The sequence below is a fragment of the Electrona antarctica genome (genome assembly GCF_951216825.1).
Source record: "Electrona antarctica genome assembly, chromosome: 11".
NCBI classification, from domain to species: Eukaryota; Metazoa; Chordata; class Actinopteri; order Myctophiformes; family Myctophidae; genus Electrona; species Electrona antarctica.
This window is the reverse complement of record NC_136792.1, coordinates 18,372,945-18,395,831: the sequence shown is the minus strand read 5'-3', so window position 1 is coordinate 18,395,831 and position 22,887 is coordinate 18,372,945. Positions and strand designations below refer to the sequence as shown.

Genomic DNA, 22,887 nt, shown 5'->3' with positions numbered 1-22,887 from the left:
CAATCTACAGGCTCACTATAACCAGACTCCGCCAGATGGGGCAGCAGAGAGTACACTGGGTTCCCCCCTCCTGGGGAACCCAGTGTAGGCTCACTATGCATCCCATTGTAACAATCTTTATGCATTTGAAAACTTGTGAAATGGTACATTCTGCATAAGTTCTTTCTACTAGATGTACATTGCTGCTAATGTACATTAAGTACATTTTTTATACTTTTGTTATAAAATCTTTTACTTTGTTCTCATCTGAGGCCTGTTTCATTCCAGCATTATGATGTGCTGTTTGGTTCATTCAAGACACTGGCTTCTGTGACACCAATGCCATTCCAACATTGAGTGACTAGCTACCATGAATGCTAATGAAGTGTTCAGGGCAGAGCTGGACTCTGAGTGTCATGGTGACTCTGGCGAGTTGGCGGATATGGTGGCAGCCATGAACATGGCCTCCAACCGGATGACCCCAACGTCCGGTGCTCCAAGGAGCACACCTCAGCGTCCCCGCCTATCAGACAGGAAGTTATCACTCCAGGAGAGAAGTAGTCGTATGGCCAGGCAGCCCACCATTGAGACCAAGCGAGTATCCATCTCCGATGCAGAGGTGAGAGGTCTGTACATGGAAACGTCAATCAACGTGTCACATAAATTCAAATGTTACAAATGTACTCATGAGATACTTTACTGGATTAATGAAACCTGTCCACTCCACAGGGTTGTATTCAGCTCAACCAGTACAAGTTGAAGAATAACATTGGAAAGGTAATCAAGAATATGAAGCTGAAGTACAGTACATTAATCTGACTGAAAGATATTTAACATTTTTGTTAACTTTTGGGCATTTTACACCCATAGGGCTCATATGGTGTGGTAAAATTAGCTTACAATGAAGATGCTGAAGAGTACTATGTAAGTTCCACCCCTTTTTTTATGTAGCTTTGTGTATTCTTTGACCAATAGTGTACTTGTAATGTTCTTACTTATATTACTATAGCTATCTCTTTTTGTCATCAATTACACCTATGCCATTTCTTTGCCAAGGCAGAATGAATGTTTAACTATCGAGATGCGTGGATTATCCCATATAGAAGAATATCCCTGTTTATATTGGGATTTCCCCATCAGCCTATGGACCTCAGACCATACCCAATGGGAATGTTTCAAAATGGGACTCTTCCCCCCTTCTACCATTTTAATACTATAGGCAGCTATCTCATATTCTTTAGGCAATGAAAGTCGTTTCAAAAAAGAAGTTGATGAAACTTTGTGGATTTTTACGTGAGTGAGAATTTGCTTTTGTAATACTAAAGAATATTCAAATTGCCCCTGAGACCTGCATGCAGGCCCTGATGTGTGTCTGACTGTCTATGTGTGGCCTTTTAGGACGCCCCCCTCCTCAAGGACCAAGTGCACAGCAAGACCAGCTACCTAAAACTGCAGGCCCACTAGATAAAGTGTATCAGGAGATCGCCATCCTGAAAAAACTAAACCATCCTAATGTTGTTAAATTAATTGAGGTAAAATGACTCAACACTTACAGGCTTTTCCTATTTTAAATTACGTTGTGTTAAAGAGTGGTAAACTCTGACAATGCTATAACCTGTGTTTCACTTTTTTTTTTAAATTGTTCTTACCTGTACTTTTATTAGAGGTAAAAGTATTGTTGTAGGCCTACTGCTTAATGAACATTACACATTTTTATTTCATACCTTTTGGGTTCATTGAAATAGATTATTAACACACATTGTTGCAGGTGCTTGATGATCCTAAAGAAGACAGTCTCCACATGGGTAGGGCTTCATTCATGTCTTTCTTGTTGACTCCATCTTTTCATCATTTTAAGGAGTCATGATTTGAGGAGTCATTACATTTTGTTTATTTACCCTCTAGCTTTCGAGCTGGTGATTAAAGGGTATGTTTTTACTTTGCGTTCTCTCCATGTTTATATTAGACTACATTTGCAGAGTGCAAGACATGTACAGTATGGCGTAGTGATACTGTAGGTGTAGGTCCTGTGGTAGCTATACAGTATCTTTGTCTCAAATTGTCTGCCTTCTTTTACATGCTTGTCAGTCCAGTGATGGAGGTGCCCACAGACAGCCCTTTCACAGAAACGCAGGCTCGTTTTTACTTCAGAGACATCATCCTGGGAATTGAATATTGTGAGTTTAGAAGCATTGCAAAATCAGATTTGTACCTTAAGCCTGTGGTACAATGTTTAGGCCTACATCATCACACAACCCTTTTGACAAGTGTCGTTAGACAACAAAGAATATATATTAGTGACAAAGTATATATGAGCCTTCAGTAGCCTGTAGTAAAATAAACAAGCTTGTTCCTGCTCCCATTCATTATGTTTTTGTGTGCGTTTTCATTTACATCTACAGTGCACTTCCAGAAGATCATCCACAGAGACATCAAGCCTTCCAATCTGTTACTGGGGGAGGATGGGCATGTGAAGATTGCAGACTTTGGTGTCAGTAACGAATTTGAGGGAACTGATGCCCTTCTGTCCAGTACAGCTGGAACCCCAGCATTCATGGCCCCAGAGGTGATGTCTGAAAATGAACAGAGATTCAGTGGCAAGGTTAGACAAATCTATTGTTTCTCAGTTGTAAATTCATGAACTGTTAAATAGAATGTTAAATAAATAATTATTAACGACTAACGATTATTATCTAACGATTTTAGATTTTGAAACATTTGAAATGGTATTCCATGATTTACTATGAACCTTTCATTATACCTAATAATCCTTGGGTGGTGTTTACCAGGCCTTAGACGTGTGGGCGATGGGAATTACACTGTACTGCTTTGTCTTTGGCATGGTAAGTAAGAATTACAAAGTAACATTTCAATGAAAAATTATATACCAAATATATAATCTAAAACAATTTTATGATCAATTCATTGCAGTGTCCTTTTTATGATGAATTCATTGTTGCGCTGCACAATAAGATCAAGAATAAGGCTGTGGAGTTTCCAGAAACGTAAGAGTAACATACTGTACATACCTGAAAGTTTTGTATTGCCCCAATTGCATTTTGTTGTGCTTTCTTTATATTGTTATTTACACAATATGACAGTAGCATGATCTGTCAGCCTGTTTGCATGTCAACATTGACACACTGTACTTGACTCTCTGCTGCCAAATGACATGATAAAATGAAATATATTTTTTTATTTTAGGCTCTTGCACTGGTAAAATGTCTTGCTAGTTAGCTGTACCACACAAATTATCTGGTGAATAGGACTTCAATTCAGTGTTTTGTTACACAGACCGGTCAGAAGTGAAGACTTGAAAGAGCTAATCCAATTGATGCTGGATAAAAACCCTGAAACAAGAATCATCATCCCTGAAATAAAGGTAAAACAGGGAGGCAAGTGTGTAATCAAGATTGTTCAAGTTCACATCCTGATTGTAAATGAGCACTCAGGACTTTGTGTGTGTAGACACTCATTCTTCGGCCAGTGCCGTCTATGTTGCTTTTCATAGTAAAGGTATGTTGTCGAATTGTCACAGCTCCATCGGTGGGTCACAGAGAATGGTTCAGACCCTCTCCCACTGGAGGAAGATCACTGCAGTGTCGTGGAGGTCACTGAAGAGGATGTCCAGAACTGTGTCAAACTGATCCCAAGCCTTTCTGCTGTGGTATGTATGCAATACTCAAGTTAATAAAGTAACTTGATGAAATGGAGATCTTAATTTTAAAAATGTTATGCTTAATACAGATTCTGGTTAAATCAATGCTGAGGAAGCGATCATTCGGTAATCCATTTGAGTGTCCACGTAGAAGAGCTGAAAGGTCCATGTCAGCCCCTGGAGTTCTCCTTACGTAAGTACCATGCAAATCCTGTTGAGACTGCACTGCCTAACTGCCTGATATAGGATTAGTTCTCTACCTGGACAAAAACAAAAGGCAGCCTCTTAGGTTATAAATAGCTAGAGTCAGTTACTAGTCTCGCGAGCCAGGATCGACTGTATTTCACTCTATTCAGTCCGTTACAAACTGTACTTGCATGCTACAACTCTCTATGTTGTGGCCCATGTTGGGCAGTCGCCCATTACAAGATAAACAAGATTTACCATTGTGCTGTATACTAGTAGCAATATATACTATTGTCGGGCATATCATAATAGGGGAACATTCAGCAAAAATAGCCAATGTACAAACTGACAACGCATAGCGTCTATAGCTTGTAAATCGATTATTTTCTGAAAAGTGATTTTGGAGGGGGGGGGGGGGGGGGGGGGGGGGGGGGGGGCGTGGCGGGCAAGTATAGACCCCATTCAACAACATAGGGCTTAAGTGGCTAATTTGCCAATAAATACACTTGACGATATCATCCGTGATCTTAATAATTTTCCTTTTACTGCAGGGACATGCTGAAAACTCATTCAGCTTCATTGAGGTAAGCATTGTGTTGTCTTATTTACTCTTAGTTTGTGTTCTTTAAAGGTTAATTGAATAAAAATAAACAAATGAATTGGCACCACACATCATATCTGATATGCTTGTCAGTTATAGCTTCAGCAACATAATACTTACACCACCATGTCACACGCAGGAAAATCAGTAATGAAGGAAGAGAAGGGGAGTTGGAAGACCTTTATGAAGATGATGCTTTTCTGGAGACCAACTAGAAAGCATAGACTCAGACTCAGACTCCATCATGGCCCATAGCACTTACCCTACCCCCTTAGACAGCACTTTTTAGACTTAGATAGCATTTGAAACAGACTTATAGCATGTCATGTAGACAGCACAATAATTGCATTGTATGTAGTCATAGCACTTCATAGTATATATGTACAGCATAGTATAGCATATATGTATAGTGTCATTATATAGATATGTTCTAGTTACGTTCTTAGCTTACGCATGTTTCTTGATAAATGCATTTTACATAATGTATTCCTATGTTTTTGTTCTTGCTTAATGTAAATCACTCTGGATTAAGAGCGTCTACTAAATGCCTAAATTGTAAATTGTAATACTCTTACACAGTTTAAATACCATACTAAAAGTAGTATCTTTAGTTTTGATTTTCAGTAGGCTACAGGACACCTTGTCTGTGAACATTCTGTAATATGGAAGTGGCAGTGGTTCAGGGGTAGAGTGGCCGGATCGGCTCCCCGAGAAGTATAGAAGTGTCCTTGAGCAAGACTCTGTCCCGATGTGCAGGTTGGTGCTTGCCTTGCATGGTTTCCTCTGCCATCGGTGTATGAATGTGTGTGTGAATGGGTGAATGTAATGCACAATCTATGTAAAGCGCTTTAGATAAAAGTGCTATATAAATGTACCATTTACCATTTGTTTGCAGCGGTGATCAAATACTTTAGAAATGTGCAAAAAGGTGTAAATATTCTCAGTAGATTCCATGATCAAATTAATGCTGTTCATTCAGTGACCACTTTTCCCATCATACTTCATATGCAGAGAATATGAGAATATGGTGCATTACTGTATATTGTAATACAGTAGTCTTGATCTTGAATGTGTTTTTCAAACGTGTCATACAGTGTACTTTTGATGCTGTACTGTTTTATATACATAATTATACATATATGTACCATTATAAAATATTTTTTTTGCAAGCTTTCATAAGTGATGAAGATAATACAATTATACACATTTTTTGAGTTTGAATGACAATAAAATGTATTTTATAGGTAGAGTTTGTCAGATTGTGCTGAATGTCCAACACTAGATGGCATGCAGGCCTTTGTATTATATACTAGCCTATATATTCAAAGTTCAGGCTTTCTGCTTGTCAGGTTGGTCATGTATGGTCATTGGTCATGCTATTTCAAGTATTGCAATGCACATTTTACTAATTGAAGCTCATATTATAGGCTCTACCTTAAAAACTCTCAAGTTCATTTGGTACCTGGTGACCGACCGCTCACTGCCCAGAATTGGCGGGCACGCAAACATACTGCTGGAGTTGTAAGAAAACACCTGTTGACATTTTATTGTACAGGATTTACAGTCTATTACCTACATTATTTACATTATATTTATTTGCATGTAAAACCAAAATCATAAAAAGAAAATACATATGAACTATATAGTTAATTATAGTATTATAGGCTGACTGAGGAACCCACATACAGTAATTTGGGTTATTAGTGTGGTTGCCCTAGAGTAGACTAGTATAGTCCTTTCTCGGCTTTATTATTATTTATAGAGCAATGCCCAAAAGTTGGGCTGAAACTGTGATTTATGTCAACTGTCCTTCTGAAGGCTAATTATTTTTGAACGACACTCAGATATTCCCTTTAGCTAATGAAAACACTGTTAAATCTCCCCCAGCACACATTATACACATTTTCTCATTTTTAGTGTGTTCTACTTTATTTTGTTGTCATTCGTTATCCCTCACCCAAATATACTGTGGCCGCTTTTCCACCAAAATAACGTTGGTTCTAGAACTGGTTCCGTTCTAGATTCTTGGAACCTAATTTGTGCTTTCACAGAACCGGCGGTCATTTTTTGGTTCCAGTTCCGAACCAACTTTTAGGGTTCTGAACCAATTCATTTTCAGTGAAAACACTCTGAACTGGTTCAATATTAGGCGGGGGAAAAGAACCGAACCGGTTCAACCGGATTGTGGGAAAAGTGCTAGTAACAAAAATTCCAATCCCTGGTAATATTTCTAAACAAAAACATACCATTTTATTTTTATAAACTTTATTTTACAGTTTTTCATATGACATGTACACATACAAAATACCATACAAAACATACACATTTTTAAGTGCACGGAAGCATACAGTAGTCCACCTCAACCAAAACTCCAAACAATAAGTTATCCAAAAATATTACCAGTAGATGTAGCTTACTTAACGACATCAGAGTCCCGATACGTGTAAGACTTGTAAGTGATAATGTCCCCACTTTAGATCATATTTGTCCATCCTGTTAAAGCAACCTGTATGACAGTCGCTCGTAAGCGGCCAGTTGTCCAAGTCAAGAGAGGTGTACCAGAGTGGGATGGTGCAGGTACTGAAATGTTGAGAAAGAGTGTGGTAGTGAAGTTCTGGGTGTTACACTGGGAGTGGGAGCACATATATGTAACTCTGACCTACTGTAATATGTTTAGGTACATTTATTAAGTGAAGCCAGTCAGTGTGTTGCAATGATGATGAAGATGTCTGGTGGGGCTAATCACCTCTGGCTCCACCCTCCAAACCAGTTAGATAGGAATGGCACGCCCATAAACTGAGGCTGGCCGGTAAATTGGTAACTGCTCCGGGAGCTCCCAGCCAGCAAATGTGCTGTGGAAGCCAACTCACAAGCATCGATCACGAGAGCGTCCCACACCAACATTCATGAATGTATTCAAGAAAGGCACAGTGGCAGAAGATACTAACGAGGTAGCCAGATGTACAGAGGATCAAGATGACTGGAAATGCCATTTAAGGATAAAGGACGACCGAGAGTCATCACCTATGTCATGATGAGTTCATGTTGACTATATTAGGTTGTAAAACAGCCCAGCTGTTGCTGACTGCCATTCTTGCCAGTCAGAAAACGGCAACTACTACTGGGGCAAAGATGAATGAAGATTATGACATTATTGTTTTGGGCACTGGACTGACAGAATGCATTATGTCAGGGATCATGTCTGTGAGCGGTAAGAAGGTTCTCCACATGGACCGTAACTCATACTATGGAGCTGAGAGCGCCTCCATTACACCATTAGAAGATCTGTACAAGCACTTTAACATCCCTGGCAGCCCTTCTGAGTCAATGGGAAAAGGCAAGGACTGGAATGTGGACCTTATCCCTAAGTTCCTCATGGCCAATGGTCAGTTGGTCCGTATGCTGCTAATCACACAGGTGACGCGTTACCTGGATTTCAAAGTGATCGAGGGCAGCTACGTCTACAAGAAGGGTGCCATCTACAAAGTCCCCTCAACTGAGGGAGAAGCCCTGCAGTCTAGTCTAATGGGGTTGTTTGAGAAAAGGCGCTTCAAAAAGTTCCTGGTCTTCATTACCAACTTTGACAAGAACAACCCCCAATCCATGGAAGATGTGGACCCCCACAAGACGACGATGCGGGAAGTCTTCAAGAAGTTTGACTTGGGTCAGGAGGTTATTGACTTCACAGGCCACTCCCTCGCTCTCTACCGCACAGATGAATACCTGGATCTTCCTTGTTTGGATGCAATAAACAAGATAAAGCTTTACAGAGAGTCTCTGGCGAGATACGGCAATAGTCCATACCTTTACCCACTTTATGGCCTGGGAGAGCTGCCCCAAGGGTTTGCCAGGTTAAGTGCCCTCTATGGAGGGACCCAAATGCTGAACAAACCTATTGACGAGATCGTCATTGAGAACGGGAAGGTTGTGGGAGTCAAGTCAGAAGGAGAGATTGCCCGCTGTAAGCAGCTGATCTGCGACCCCAGCTACATTACGGAGCGCAACACCAAGGTGGGCCAGGTGATCCGGGTCATCTGCATCATGAGCCACCCCATCAAGAACACCAAAGACATCAACTCATGCCAGATCATCATCCCTCAGAACCAGGTCAACAGGAAGCATGACATCTATGTGTGCATGATCTCCTATGCTCACAAGGTAGCAGCCCAGGGCAAGTACATCGCCATCATCAGCACCACAGTGGAGACCTCTGACCCTGAGCGGGAGATCAAGCCAGCCCTGGACCTCCTGGAGCCTGTCGAGCAGAAGTTCGTCAGCATCAGCGACCAGTACGCACCAACTGACCTTGGCTCCAATAGCCAGATTTTCATCTCCCGTTCATTTGATGCCACAACTCACTTTGAAACCACCTGTGATGACATCAAGGATATCTACAAGAGAATGACAGGCAGAGAATTTGACTTTGCTGAGATGGAGCACAAGAAGAATGACATCTTTGGTGACACAGAATCTTAATCTCAAATATGGAGATTACTGACATTAGATGACTGACATCATTAAAACACTTTATTGATAAATTATGATCTAATTCACGCCACCATTTTTCCCACTTATTTTGAAAAGCCACATTTCCAGACTACCGGAAGTGAACATAACCTAGTAAGTGGAACAGGTCTTGGACAGGTCTTGTTTACAAGATGGATCTATGCCGGGGCACTGGAGAGCTCCACATCGTCGGCTCTATGTGCCATCAAAGAAACGTTGTTTTGACCAAAAATGCCATATGGGACAAGGAATAGGAGATACAGGCGATTGAAAGAAACAGATAGAATGGATTATTATGGCGAGGACAATCTAAGATGGGCGACACATTGTCATGACAACAACAGGTAGCCCGATGCTAACGCAAGTAGCATTATGGCTTGATCGATCGAAAGCGCTATAAAGCACAATTGCCATTGATCTACGCCAATGGCGGTAAGCGTAGTATTAAATAATAGGCTTTAATTTACCTAGATTACGGCAATGCCATATGAAGCCATAGCCATATGAAGTCCCAGATCCACATGGAAACCACACCCTATCTTTTATTAATTATTATCTAGCCTTTATTGTGTTTGTAGCCTTAAGGCCGAGGCATTCACACCAACCACTATAATAACTATAAACATCTTCTCTACTATAATTTATCACCCAGAAATCTGTCCCTGGCATAACTCCGAAAGCATCCCTCCGCTCAGTCTCAAACTCTCCACGTGTGTCTCATGACCCTGATGTATGCAAAGCCGAATCATTTGATAATGGAAGTCAATGGGGTTTCGGACAGCAAACAAAAGTGTGAATGTGAAGCAACAGATGATATGTTAAAATAGAGAGATTTATTTTACAGTGTGGCTCTGCAGGAGTCTGTCTGTCTGTCTGTCTGTCTGTGTTCTTTATATTGTAGACATTTGGCTATTAATCCCCTGGGGGGAATTCAGTTTTATGTCTGGTTTCTGATGGCTGCTCAGATGATCATAAATCATCATGCCCGTTAGGGGGGAGAGCAGTTGGTCAAGTTAAGTAGACAAAACGTCTGGGTTTCCGAGGCTAGTAGACACTTGACCCCTAACTGCTCAAGCCCATTTTGATATTATATGTATTCCTGGGTGGGCAAGGATTTCTCGTCATGAAGATTTAAAAAAATATATCTTTATCATTAAAAAAACAAACTATTCTGGCATTGACAATATATCAATCAGAAAATGATTATTTTGAAAGGTCATCTCCTTCTGAGTTTTTAAGTCTATAATTTTAGCATTTAAAGTTTTGTTAATGTTTTGCTTTTAACTATGTTTGTAACCGTTTTAACCTTAAAGCTATTTCAGACATTTTTAAGACAGTTATTTTGACCAAATCCTTATTAATATTAGTCCTTTTACTATAAATATAGCTTTGTACAATCAGACAAAATGTCAGAATTATAGCCTATGCCTTTTAGGAATCATAATTTCTGGTGGCCATTTTGTTTTTTCCCTTTAAAATAATCTTTTTTCATTGATTTTAAGGAGATGGTGTGGGATTAGTGGACGGTGACATCACCGTCCACAGGCAAATCACGAACCTAATTATTCTGAAAACCCCAGACCACAGAGAATCCACAGAATGTTCAAAGTTCAGGTTTATTGGGCGCAATTGAGGTCAGAAAACCTAAAAATAATAGTAATTTGGATGTCACCAGACCTTTAAGAGCAGGATTTATGGGGCCTTAACCCAACCCATGAGTAGTGTACTGTACATTTTAATGTTGAGAGACAAGAGGTATCTAAAAATAGTTTCTTAAAACCCTCAGCTGAACATTGTGGTATTTTTGATAAATAATACAACATCTAAATGTAATTCTGAATAATTCATTTGGCAGCAGTCATGCATAATGTTTATCTTTTATAGTTATATAGTACAACAGGAGTCCATATACCCCCCCCCCCCCCCCCTCCCATATCATAACCGTGTTCTGCATAGGAAAAAATAATCATGTGAAAAATACTTTGTATAACATTAAGAAACAGTACATCACATGATGTTTTTGGCCAGCATGAACTGCTTAATGGAGAGAACAAGGAACCTCAGGCTCAAACACAGAACACAGTCTCACAGTAAGACAAGATGTTCCCTGATTGCCCAGGCGGTGGCGTAACCGTCTGGGCACCCGACTGGTAATCCAGTCGCAGTGTGCCGCGGGTTCGACTCCCGAGCCCGACACGGCCTTTACTGCATGTCTTCCCCCATCTCTCTCCCGTTTCCTGTCAGCCTACTGTCTGTCCCTTCAAAAACCAATAAAAGGCGTAAGCCGCAAAAAAATATCTTAAAAAAAAAAAAAAAAGATGTTCCCTGATCTTCTGTAATATAAGTATAGTCTTTAGTTGGGAGCTTGTCACATCATGTCTCTAGTCTACAGTAGACTCTCATGCTGCAGGGAGACCTATTTATAGAGATGTCCCTGTCCTCAGTATCGATACAGTCTCCTTCATGTCTTTCTTTAGTCTAATCTCTAATGGATAGATATTTCTTGAGCTATGCAACGATTATGTTCCCTTATGTTTGCTTGCTTGCTTGTTTTTTCTTTTTAATCTTTTCTATTTTGAAATTGTATTTTGTCAAGATCGTGCTGACATTTCGGGATCACATGTGAGATCTTAAGAGTTCTGCTTCCCCAGTCCCTGGTGCCAGCATCCAGTGTCCACCCGTGGAGTCGTCACTCTTGCCCCAGGCCAGAGCACCAACATCCCTGTCAGCTTCTAATAGCAATGAGGAATGAGTGTGTCTACAACTCAGTGACTCAACGTTACGAATGAGCTGTAGGGATTTGAATGCCTTTTAGTACAGACATTTGTAAACAGTGAGACAAACTACACATGAAGTCACATTGTTGAGGGGAGCTAGGCCCTCTTATGTCCAGCTTTGAGTGTTTGTGCAAACACAAACATTGAATGCCAATGACAATGAATGGCCAGTTATGAGTGTTTGTGTAAACACACATTGTGTAAAGTAAACACAAACATTGAAGACAAAAGTAAGGACACAAATTGTGATTGACCGGAATGAGATGATGTATGATGATGTATGATCATAAGAGCTCCCCTCACTTCACACAGGTGTGGTTTTCTTTTTTGAATGATTTTTAATTCTGAGTGTACAAATGGACATGCTGGCATTTCAACTTTGACCTTTTTGTGACCACATCTCAGAAACAACCTTGACCTCATAACAAAGCTATTGATTTCCCCAAGAGAGAATAAATATTTATATAATTGCACAACAACTAGTAATAAAACTGTGCTGAAGTGCACATGTCGGGTGGTTAAAACAAAAGTGATGCAGCAAGATGCTGTGATGATGGTGGGAAATGATGGTGCCGTCTCAGATAATACCGGACACACTCAATGAGATAATAGAAGGCTCAGTATATGGGTAGCATTAATATCATATTATTCAAATGCCATAGAGTGAAAGTATTGTATGCAGGACCACAATGGAAACAAGTCCCCGGGACATTGTGTTATCCTTTTAGTATTGATGTCTTACTGTACCACGTGCTGTTTATATTTCGGACTAATAAAGTATTCAATCAATCAATCAAACACACTCGTATCCAACTATAACTTCAACACACTCTATGCGCTGACTGGATGGGGGCGATCCCCACTATTAAACATACAAAATAAATGATAACACATTCCTATTGTAAATTCTAACTAAACCAAAAGACAATAAAACAATTCACAAAAACGGATGCTGGGAAGTCCCTCTGTCCAATGCACACCCGGGGACACTATAGTAGGCTACATGCATGACTTCTGTTGGGAAAGTAATCCAGTCGAATCCATCATGTTATTATTACTAGACCTGTACGTGCCCGTCGCAGTCGGCCACCAGCCTACTTGGGAACGATGCAACTTGGGAACATGGCTATGTAACGATGGCTTGTTGTCAGCCTGGATGCATATGACACAGCACATAGCTGGAGATCTCTGTGGCTGTGTGCCTGTGTGTGAAGAGTGCAACCTGGCTGTGAGAAGTGGGCAAACTGACTGTGAAAAGTGTACTTGGCAATCAATTCGGTCCACTGGCAGAGCCTGATTGGTTGAGCCTCAATAGAGCGTCGCAGTCCCGCCCCCTACCAGGGCCCAGGAAATGATTCTCCGTTCATTTTCCTCATAGACATTTCAAAAAGTATTTATTTAAAGACGTTTACGCTGCGGACAAAGCCAACTTGAGTCGTGACAACTCATGACAACAAATTTTGGGCTGAACAAATTATTACAAAGAAGAAAAAAACGGCAGTTTACAACTTTTTTTGTTGTTTTTCTTCTTTGTAATTATTTGTTTGGTCCAAAATATTGTGTTTGTTGTCATGAGTTGTCACGACTCGAGTTGGCTTTGTCCGCGGCGTAACCGTCTTTAAATAAATACTAATAGAAATGTCTATGGGAAAAATGCATTGGGAATCATTTCCTGGGCCTGGCGTCGTCATGAAAGGGGCGGGACTGCGACGCTCTATTGGCTGAGGCAGAGGCTGGAAATTGCACAGGTGAAAGGAGTTTGCCTCATTAGGCCCACTGGCAGAGCCTGGCCCAGGTGAAAGGAGTTGGCCTTATTAGGCCCACTGGCATAGCCTGACCAGAGCCTTTTGTGGTGGTTCTGGAGAACTGTGGGTCCGACCAACTCTATACCTGGCACTGCACTCCCTGCGGGGGTCGGTGGGTCAAACGGTTCTCGAGTTACGTGCATTACACACACACACACACACGCATGCAGATCAGAAACGTGGTACATTTATAGTTAAGATAAGATTATTCTGAAAGTTATTAGCTGTCTGGGATGTCTGTACCTAAACCGTTCCAGGAAGAGATGCATCAGAGCATCAGAGTCTTGGCACAGTTCACTGAGTTCAGTGCCTCCAGAACCCATCTCTGTGGTGGGAGTTTATTATGTTGTCCATATCCTGTATCCATGTCATCCTCTAGCTCTAGCAGCTAGCCTGAAAGCTTTGGTCAGTGATTAGCTATCAGTATCATTGAATATCCTTGGATGCCCACGCCGGTGAATATAACCACACATATACTTGCTACTTTATTCTTTTGTAAAGGAAGTAAGTTTGAAGTACAAATTCATTATTCTACAACAAAACCCTATTTTTTTTTCACTATTATTATTTTCATAGCCTTATTTTCTTTCAGACATCTGAAAACAGCTGTAGATTGCTCTTGCTTCTTTGCATTTGCTTCATTGCAGTCAATGATATAATTATAATTATTCAATTATAATTCCACTCAATAGTACGCGAGTATTGTTTCTGTTGCCCCGCCAGATACCAATGAAAATGCTAACCTATTGCCAATGTCCCTGAAGAGATAGCAATGCATTCAAACACAGTCTATAAGATACATTGGTACAGAATACTAATGTGTCCTGTGGCTTGATCTTTCTTTTCTTTTTTTGAGGATGCAATAGGTATCTGAGCAGTGCAGCAAGGAGCTGGCTAATAGTGGTATACTTATTATAGCCCTAGCAACAGGAAGGGGATTGGTGGTTGTCGTGAGTGCGCCTATCAGCTATTGGCTAGCAAGAAGGACTGTTCAAAGCACAGAAATCCATTTCATGAAAGCTTCAGTGCAGAAAGCTGCAGCAAGAGGCTGCAGTCTAGGAGGAAGACCCAGCAGCTTTATACCTGGCTTATCAATCACACTCATTTTAATATAATCAGATGGGTAGGGGTAATTAGAGATAACCTTGTGTATAGAAAATATTGCACTGGTAATAAAACCAGCATTTATGACTCCATATACATTGTGTAACTCTATAAATGAACAATAATTTTGCTGCATTCATAAATGTAACATTTCATGCCTTAATTTTGTGGATGATTAGGAAAACATCCATCTAAATGCTTTCCCCCGATGAGCTGGCAGTGTCTGTGCTCTGCAATGCAGTTATCTAGACTACAACTCCTGCTCCCTGCTCTCTCCCTCTCTTGCACGCACACACGCACGCACACACACTCACACTCACACACTCACACGCGCGCACACGCATGCACGCACGCACGCACGCACGCACGCACGCACACACACACACACACACGCACGCGCACACACACACACACGTGAGCACACACGCACACGCGTGCACACACACACACACACACACACACACACACACACACACACACACATACACACACACTTCCGCATACATAATGGTCATGTGATCCACAAAGGGGTTACATAAGGTTATAATTGCTTCCTCCATCATTGTGCTTGGTATTGAACAGTCAGTAAAACCTGCTCCCACCAATGCATTAATGAATAAATGACTTTAGCATTTTTTTTTCTATGATTATTTAATGCCCACAACACAAAGATAAATAAAAATATAGAATAATATTGAATAAATGAACAACTTTAATGGACAACAGATGGCAACAAAAAATCCTCAAAGCATACAATGTATTCCACTTTCATCTATCGATACCTCATTCCTTGGTTTTGAAAGGTAAAATGATTAAATACTGATTGTGTTTTTAATCAACATTTTTCACCCCTTTTGTTAATGTCATAATAGGAGGATCAACATCAAATAAAATGAAAACTTAAAAAAAGGAAATCAATGGATAACAAATAAACAAGTGAAATCCTCTGGACACAGTATTCAAACATATATGTGGGGGGAAAAATAATAGCTCTCATCTTCCCATTCAAAACAACTCAATTTTCATTCTATTATATTTCACTATGACATAATGACTTAATAATAATAATGACAGGAAGCAGCATGAGTGTTTGAGCAGTTGCGCAATAGCAGGATGGCAATAGGCTTTAAGCCATTTAAAATAAATACAAACTTTTAAGACCATTATTAACTGACAATCAAAAACCTACCATGTTTAAAATAAATCAACAACTCCATCATACAGTGAGTTATGGAAGTGACTCATGATGAGTTTCAATACTGGCATAAGTTTTGAATTTACGAGGTTGTCTGACTGACCTTGACAGCAAATGTATGCTTTGACGAAAATGTCATGCAATGTCAACTCTATGGAAAATACCACATTTGTGTAAAGCGACATGTTGCACAACACATTTTCACCAAAGCATGACTTATTAGCCTTAAGGCTTTTGGTTTTTCTCTTGAGTGAAGATAAAAAATAACGTCTCAACAACTAACATTTGAATTAAATATTAAATTAATTATATATAGAACTAGCAGCACTATGGAAATAAATCCTTTCAGCAGCTTCCGTGTTTGTAAGCAGCTCCTTAATGTCCAAGGTTTGCTATGATGTTAAGGGTTTTGTCACACTTGAGAGAAATAACAGTCTATTAAACTGACTGTGTTTTTCTTTGATTTGATTTGTGTCGTGGTGTTGAATATTCATATGTACTGTATGTCTTGTACTGTATGGAATGTGCCCACACATTAAAAAAGTAGTATCCAATGAAGACAAGAATGACACCCTGCACACATGCTTGTAGGAACTTAAAAAGGTTGAGGATGAATCCTTTTCCATAAAAGTTAATTAAATTAGCAAATGAGGCATATTAAAATAATGATATAGAGGCACAAAAATAAAACCACATACTGTACTGCAGGGCACAAAACAAGAGGTTCAAATATTTTTCTTAAAAAAGCAAATTTCCGTACGCGTGACAGTACAATAATACACTAGACCACAACGAAAATGGTGCATTTATAATTTAGCCATATTCTTTTTTTTATTATCATAGCTATTATTTAGTATCTTGTGCAACTGCTACATAATATGACTCACATTCAAGATATTTTGTCACTCTGGTACAGCTAAAAGGTATAAAAACAAACAAAAATATTATACTGTCAGAAATAAAATATGGTCCATGTTGTGAATTCATAAAAGGAACATTGCATCTGAAAACGTCACCATTATTAAAACATGATAGCATGACAGAAAAAGTACTTAAATACTGTTGAAAGAACAAAGTATATCATAGGCTAATCATACTTCAATGTGACAGCCACCAGCAGGTAAGATTAAGTGATCCCTGGTGTCTTTATTTTCTCTTTTCTTCATTAACAAATTAAATACACATATTGCATGTCACTATAGCAATGCCCATTACAGTTAAAATTTTACGATCACCATTTTGGTATAGCAAATGAAATCCATAACAAAACAAAAATAAATTAGAAATTAACATCAAACAAAGGCTGTTTTTTCAATCATATGAATACTTAACACCCACAGTATAAGTTAATAAAGTCAAGCTACTGTATATAAATACATCACCAGCATGCACAATATTGAATAATCGGTATTATTGATGTCATCATCTTACACTGAAGAAACAGTATAGTAGGCAAGTGCATTTAATAAAACAAACACAGAAGTAAACCACAAACTCTGAAGCTGCTTTTAGTTTTTTAGTTTTTTTCCTGTTTTATATTAAGTCTCTGCCTGTATTAATCTTCACCTCCAAAATAATCTATGGTTCCAGTGACAGAGTTGGAGTTGATAAGACAGTGCTATTCTGTGAAACGCCAAATACACTTTGGACAGAAAGATAGAAATACGTAATTTAGTTTCTCCATTCTGCCTTTTCACAACATAATTTAATAATCCAACTTTCAGTAAATTGGGAAATGCATCTGTACTGTTTGTTTAAAACATTTATTTCTGGTTGATATCACGATCAACACCACTTTTAGGGCCCTTTCTCATACAGTCTAGTACTGGAACCAATGCAAACTATTTTTTTGTGAGGCATTCCCATTCAAGCGTTTTGTCTTCAAGTGTCTCAAATGCACGCAAAAACCTAACTAAGCAGCTTATCTTGATACAACAAGATCAGTTCCTATGCCAGTGTGAGGCTGCCATTTCAATCCAACAACGACCACTTCAGGCTGATTGACTGACATATCAGTGGTTTTGGCAAAGGTCAAAGAGAAAATCAAGAAGACAGAGGCCCTTTCAACGGTATATATATTTCTATATATTTAAACTAAGCTTTAACTTCCATTCTCACCTCTCTTTTGATTCTTTTCTTTTAACACATGGAAAAATAAAGAACTGCTGCTGCGGTAGCATCATCGGCAAAAGCGGTTGCCAAAGTCCACCGGCTCGTCGTTTTTTTTTCTTCTTTTTTTGGGAGTGTGGTTTCTCTTTAATTGTTGCCCTCTCCTGCCTCGTCATCTTGCTGGTCACTTGTCCACAGTGTCAAGTTGTCTCGTAGCAGCTGCATGATGAGAGTGGAGTCTTTGTAGGAGTCCTCGTTGAGGGTGTCCAGCTCGGCAATGGCATCGTCAAAGGCAGTCTTGGCCAGATGACAGGCCTGCTCCGGGGCGTTCTGGATCTCATAGTAGAACACAGAGTAGTTGAGAGCCAGGCCCAGGCGGATGGGGTGGGTGGGCTGCATGTGCTCCTTGCTGATCTCGTGAGCCTCGTTGTAGGCCTTCTCTGATGACTCCACGACTGTGGCCCTCTTCTCCCCGGTGGCGACCTCGGCCAGATACCGGTAGTAGTCACCCTTCATCTTCAGGTAGAAAACCTTGCTCTCGTGCTGCGTCTCATTGCAGTTCTTGATCAGGAAGTTATCTAGGAGGTTGAGCACGTCCTGGCACACTGCCTCCAGCTCCTTCTCAATCTTCTCCCGATAGGCCCTGACCATCTCAATCTTCTTCTCATTGCCGTCAGCTGAGGTCTTCTGCTCAATACTGGAGATGACCCTCCAAGAGGACCGTCTAGCCCCTACCACATTCTTATAGGCTACAGACAAGAGATTCCTCTCCTCATTGGACAGGGCCTCATTTAACTCTGTTACCTAAAGGAGTAAGAAGGAAGATGGTTGGTCATTAGTAGCTCCAGAACATAATTCTTTATTAACTTCATCACCATATGCAGCCCATTCAAACACATATATCAGAACTTAAATATCCAAGAGCATATCTGTTGTACATGCCGTGGCATATGTTTAAACAAGAACAACAGCATGAGCAGCACAACACACAGCATTGTCGGATGATCAAGATTGCATTTGTCATGTGCAATTTCCAGTTTCCATGGCAATCTGTTCATTTAGTGCACCAGTAGATCCAGCTGCCAAGTGGATGGCTAATGCTAGCTATAGTGCAAAGCCATATTCAAGATATTCGGGGTGGGGGTTGGGTACGGGAAGGGAAGCAGGGGGAGTTCTAGAGATGTCTAAAATGTTCCCACGAGCACTCCGGGGCAGCTGCACTGTAAGTGAAACCATCACTGACCCAGGCAGTTCTCATGTCCCTGTGACCTTCTCCTATAGCTAATTCTGACCTTTTCACCAGTCTAAATGACATGTTATGATGTCACTTATTACGCCTTTTAAAAGGTATTTTCCAATGCAATCCTAAAAGTAAGGGTGGAAGAAAAAAAGACAAATTATATACTAAAATGATAGATTCCCAGAAATTCCACAAATGCCTGAAATATTTTGTTGCCTAGAACGCCACACCTCCTACTGTGGAGGGATAACGTACAAAGTTCTACGCTAACGTCATGCTTCATCACGTTCAAATTAGATACAGCATGCTATCGTAAAACAGGGAGTCATCCCTGTTAGTCATCATTACTACATTCCCAAACGAAACATATTACTCAGCATGACGAGTCGACGACCTATCAAATGAACCGTGCATCATTCAGAACCTTAGACGATCAAATCAATAACTGCAAAATAATCGGAAGATCAATCCACAAATAGTCAGCTATGGTTCAAAAGACTTCTAATAAACGACTAAATCTGCGTTCAACAACTGGGCCAACAACTTATTCCTCATGAGCTGCTGTTACAGTCCCTGCTGCGCAGGCAGCATCACTGACGTCACAGCCTCTCACTAAGAGCACCATGCATGCATATAGAAATGAAAGGGCATTTTCTTTTGCTTGTTAAGCCTACATACATACACAACTTATCATTAGGAGTGGACAAGTTAATCAGTTCAATTTGTATTTGTCTGTAATTGTCTGGAACTCTGGATCCATCAACTGTGTTTAGCTGTAGTATTCTAAAAAGAAACAAATAGGTCACCACCAGGAACAGAATGGTGTCCAGAACGCCTGCCATTGCATTCACTGTTTTACAATAATGCTGATGTCATTAAATTCACTGACATACATCACACTGACACAAATATCTCAGTGCTAGGTACAATTGTACATGGGCAATCATATACAATATCACTGAGATAGCATTAGCAGTAACCACTAGCGTTACTTTTAATGCCACTATAAAGCATATAGTGTATATATTGTGCTATCTAGGATTCTAAATCATTTTGCATCCTACTTATTATGAAGATAATAATGGTGAATATTTAGATTGTATATAATGGGGTTCCCTTGCTATCACGAAAAGACTGGCTGCAAAGGCAAGGGATTTCCCCTTGGTTAGGGAGTGAGCAACTGAGCATGTACACACCCCTTGCAAAAAGGCCTGGTTGGACTGCACTGGCATGGCAGATTGTTTAAAGGGAAAGGAATACCTCCATCCATGCACACATCAAGCAACCAGAACCTGTCCTTGACTAATGGTCATGCAAGGGCTACTCCACTGATTCAAAAGAAGATAGCCTACAGCCAAACGAAAATATTGATTAGAGCAATGATGCTGATTTTCATTTTTTAAAGTTTGTGCATGTTTAAGAAAAAAAAGAATAGACTGCTAGGTAGTTTGTTACTTCCTTTACAGATCAAAACCAAATTAATTCAATTCAATTCAACATCATTTTAATGTCCATTAAATGCTGTGGCCTTTAATTCAATGCTGGCCAATCCGTTTTGAAAGGTTGTATGAGGCAGGACACCCAACCATCCATGCCATCATACACAAGTCAGAGACAAATATTCCTACCTGTCAGCATAATACATCTGAATTTCCTTCAATTCTAGATGTGCATGGTATGAGGAATGTGTCCTGACTCAGAAAGAACACCTGGCAGAGTAGGCTAACATGCACAGAATAGGACTCAAATGTATACATAATTATCTTTTATGAATCATAAACCCCATTGCAACAATATAAGAATACCCAAAGCCTATACCAAATCTGATATTGTCTCACTGCAATATGACAAAGAATATTCTAGAGATTCTACTGCCTCCTACGTTTGTTTAGTGTAAAGAACTATAGATACTGTGATATATGCTATCAATTGTTCAGAACTCTCATGTATCAAAAAACGAATTAATTTTACGTCATATTAACATATTTGAAATATTAGTAGCCTATTATAGATTATTTGTATTCTATAAAGGGAGGGTGAAATTAACAGACATTTTCGACCATCCTCATATGGTTCTACTGCATAATGTTCTGAAAAATGATGGCAAAGCATTATAGAGCAAATGCAACAGAATCATATATAGCCTATACATATATATGTTCAACGTAGGAATACAAAAAATGCAAGCTCTCAGTACGGTTGAGAGATCAATAGGCCTGGCTCTAGGGTACCACTGGCTATTGCATTGTAATAAACCATTGTAGGCTAGTATGGGCAAGAGAAAGGCACCGCCCAAGGAGACCAACCACCTTTATTAACAGCTTTGAAACCACTGAGCTCTCCGAATAACGGCGATTTTCCTAAAACAATACAAAAAAACCAACAACCACATTATCACACATTATATAATTGTTATATGAAATGATGAAGTGAAGAGATGTGGACTGTGGTTACATATGTAACCGAGATACACCTGAACGAAACATAATTGTCCCATATAGTGAGAATATATAGGAGCTATTTATGTTAGATGGAGTTCAGAACCAGCAGTCTATAACAGGCGCGTCGCGGACACTGATTTATATAGGCTACTGGCTACATTATATCAAAGAATCGACTTACCGATTTCATTGCAGCTGCCATATCATCATATCTTTCAGCCTGTTCAGCCAACCTGGCTTTCTGCACCAACTGCTCACGATCAACCATTTTTATATTTGGTTGGTCTTAACGTTATTCTAGATTTAGAAATAAACGGACTGATATTTTATTCGCAATGCAGTGAGATTGTGCTAACCTAAAGCTGCAGCTGTTCCCTGCTGTCTGTGCTCGTGCCGACGAGACACCGTTTCCCCCTCCTCACACTTTCCCTCGGCTGCGTCATCACTCACAAAAGTGGGTGTCTTGTTAGTGATGTAACATTCCATACATGGAACCTTGGCCATGGAAAGACAGCAATGCTAGCTAGTTTCACTCTGGACAATGGCTTTGTGGGAAACTGAGTTCTATATCATTGAGCAGTCAGTGGTTCCCAAATTTAAAATTGGCCTCTATAGGTCCATGGACAGTACACCAATCTGGACGGAAAGGGGGGGGGTCGTGCCAGGATCCCTAGCATATAGACGATTTGTGTTTCTAAATTATTCAAACTATTTTCTCAAATGGTTAAACTTGTTGCTAAACTAATTTGGCTGTATGGAGACCCCTGGCCTGGAACCCCCTCAACCTCAAGGACCCCTGGGCGTCCCCAGACCCCACTCTGAAAACCATTGGCCTAGTCTGGTTCTCTTTTTTAGTCAAGGACCCCCAAATTCATTTCCATTAGGCCCACAGACTGCTATTTGATGAGACTTGTCTCTTCTTATGGCCCCATGAGAACCATTGTAGAACGTATGTTCTATAGAAACATGCACATTTATTTTGATGGTTGCAAATTGCTCATAGGCACACACTTTGAAGGAGTTTAATAAAATGTGTTAAATACATTGTTTAACATATTTCATGTATTTTAAATACACCGATGCTAGTGACAATATTGACCTTTGACCACCAAAATCTAATCATTTAAGTCCGTCTGTGTCCGTCTGTGTAATGAAATTCCCTCCAGGCGTTCCTAAGATAATGGTGGTTCACAGATGGCAGTGTCTATGGAGGTTGAGTGCAGGCCATTTGGGAACCAGAAGGTTCACGGTTTAATCCCATGCTCCCCCGGCCGGGCAAGACACAG

The 22,887-nt window shown here is 40.0% G+C and overlaps 3 protein-coding genes across 3 annotated transcripts; 2 read left to right on the top strand and 1 right to left on the bottom strand.

The window, feature by feature from the left end:
• The first annotated feature begins 543 nt into the window (after nt 1-543).
• camkk1b (calcium/calmodulin-dependent protein kinase kinase 1, alpha b) lies at nt 544-4,724 on the top strand. Its single transcript, XM_079513931.1, has 16 exons — nt 544-598; nt 709-756; nt 850-903; nt 1,221-1,272; nt 1,378-1,511; nt 1,748-1,784; nt 1,885-1,906; nt 2,068-2,156; nt 2,382-2,581; nt 2,769-2,822; nt 2,911-2,984; nt 3,274-3,361; nt 3,518-3,646; nt 3,727-3,830; nt 4,375-4,407; nt 4,564-4,724. Exons 1-16 carry the CDS (start codon nt 545-547, stop codon nt 4,637-4,639), a joined length of 1,248 nt encoding a protein of 415 aa, XP_079370057.1. The 5' UTR covers nt 544; the 3' UTR covers nt 4,640-4,724.
• A 2,832-nt stretch (nt 4,725-7,556) lies between these two features.
• LOC306932596 (rab GDP dissociation inhibitor beta-like) lies at nt 7,557-8,900 on the top strand (the record flags this gene model as incomplete). The annotated part of the gene is made up of 1 exon (XM_079514453.1): nt 7,557-8,900. The coding sequence occupies one exon, from the start codon at nt 7,557-7,559 to the stop codon at nt 8,898-8,900; it is 1,344 nt and encodes a 447-aa protein (XP_079370579.1).
• An 8,056-nt stretch (nt 8,901-16,956) lies between these two features.
• ywhag2 (3-monooxygenase/tryptophan 5-monooxygenase activation protein, gamma polypeptide 2) lies at nt 16,957-21,996 on the bottom strand. Its single transcript, XM_079513597.1, has 2 exons — nt 21,783-21,996; nt 16,957-18,724 (listed from the first exon to the last, which is right to left on the bottom strand). Exons 1-2 carry the CDS (start codon nt 21,867-21,869, stop codon nt 18,068-18,070), a joined length of 744 nt encoding a protein of 247 aa, XP_079369723.1. The 5' UTR covers nt 21,870-21,996; the 3' UTR covers nt 16,957-18,067.
• Between the last annotated feature and the right edge of the window lie 891 nt (nt 21,997-22,887).

Coding starts and splice junctions, on each gene's coding strand:
- ywhag2 (XM_079513597.1), bottom strand. CDS start 21,869: ATGGTTGATCGTGAGCAGTTGGTGCAGAAAGCCAGGTTGGCTGAACAG. Junction 18,725..21,782: donor TGGCAGCTGCAATGAAATCG/GTAAGTCGATTC, acceptor TTACTCCTTTAG/GTAACAGAGTTAAATGAGGC.
- camkk1b (XM_079513931.1), top strand. CDS start 545: ATGGCCAGGCAGCCCACCATTGAGACCAAGCGAGTATCCATCTCCGAT. Junction 2,985..3,273: donor GCTGTGGAGTTTCCAGAAAC/GTAAGAGTAACA, acceptor TTTGTTACACAG/ACCGGTCAGAAGTGAAGACT. Junction 3,831..4,374: donor GCCCCTGGAGTTCTCCTTAC/GTAAGTACCATG, acceptor CTTTTACTGCAG/GGACATGCTGAAAACTCATT.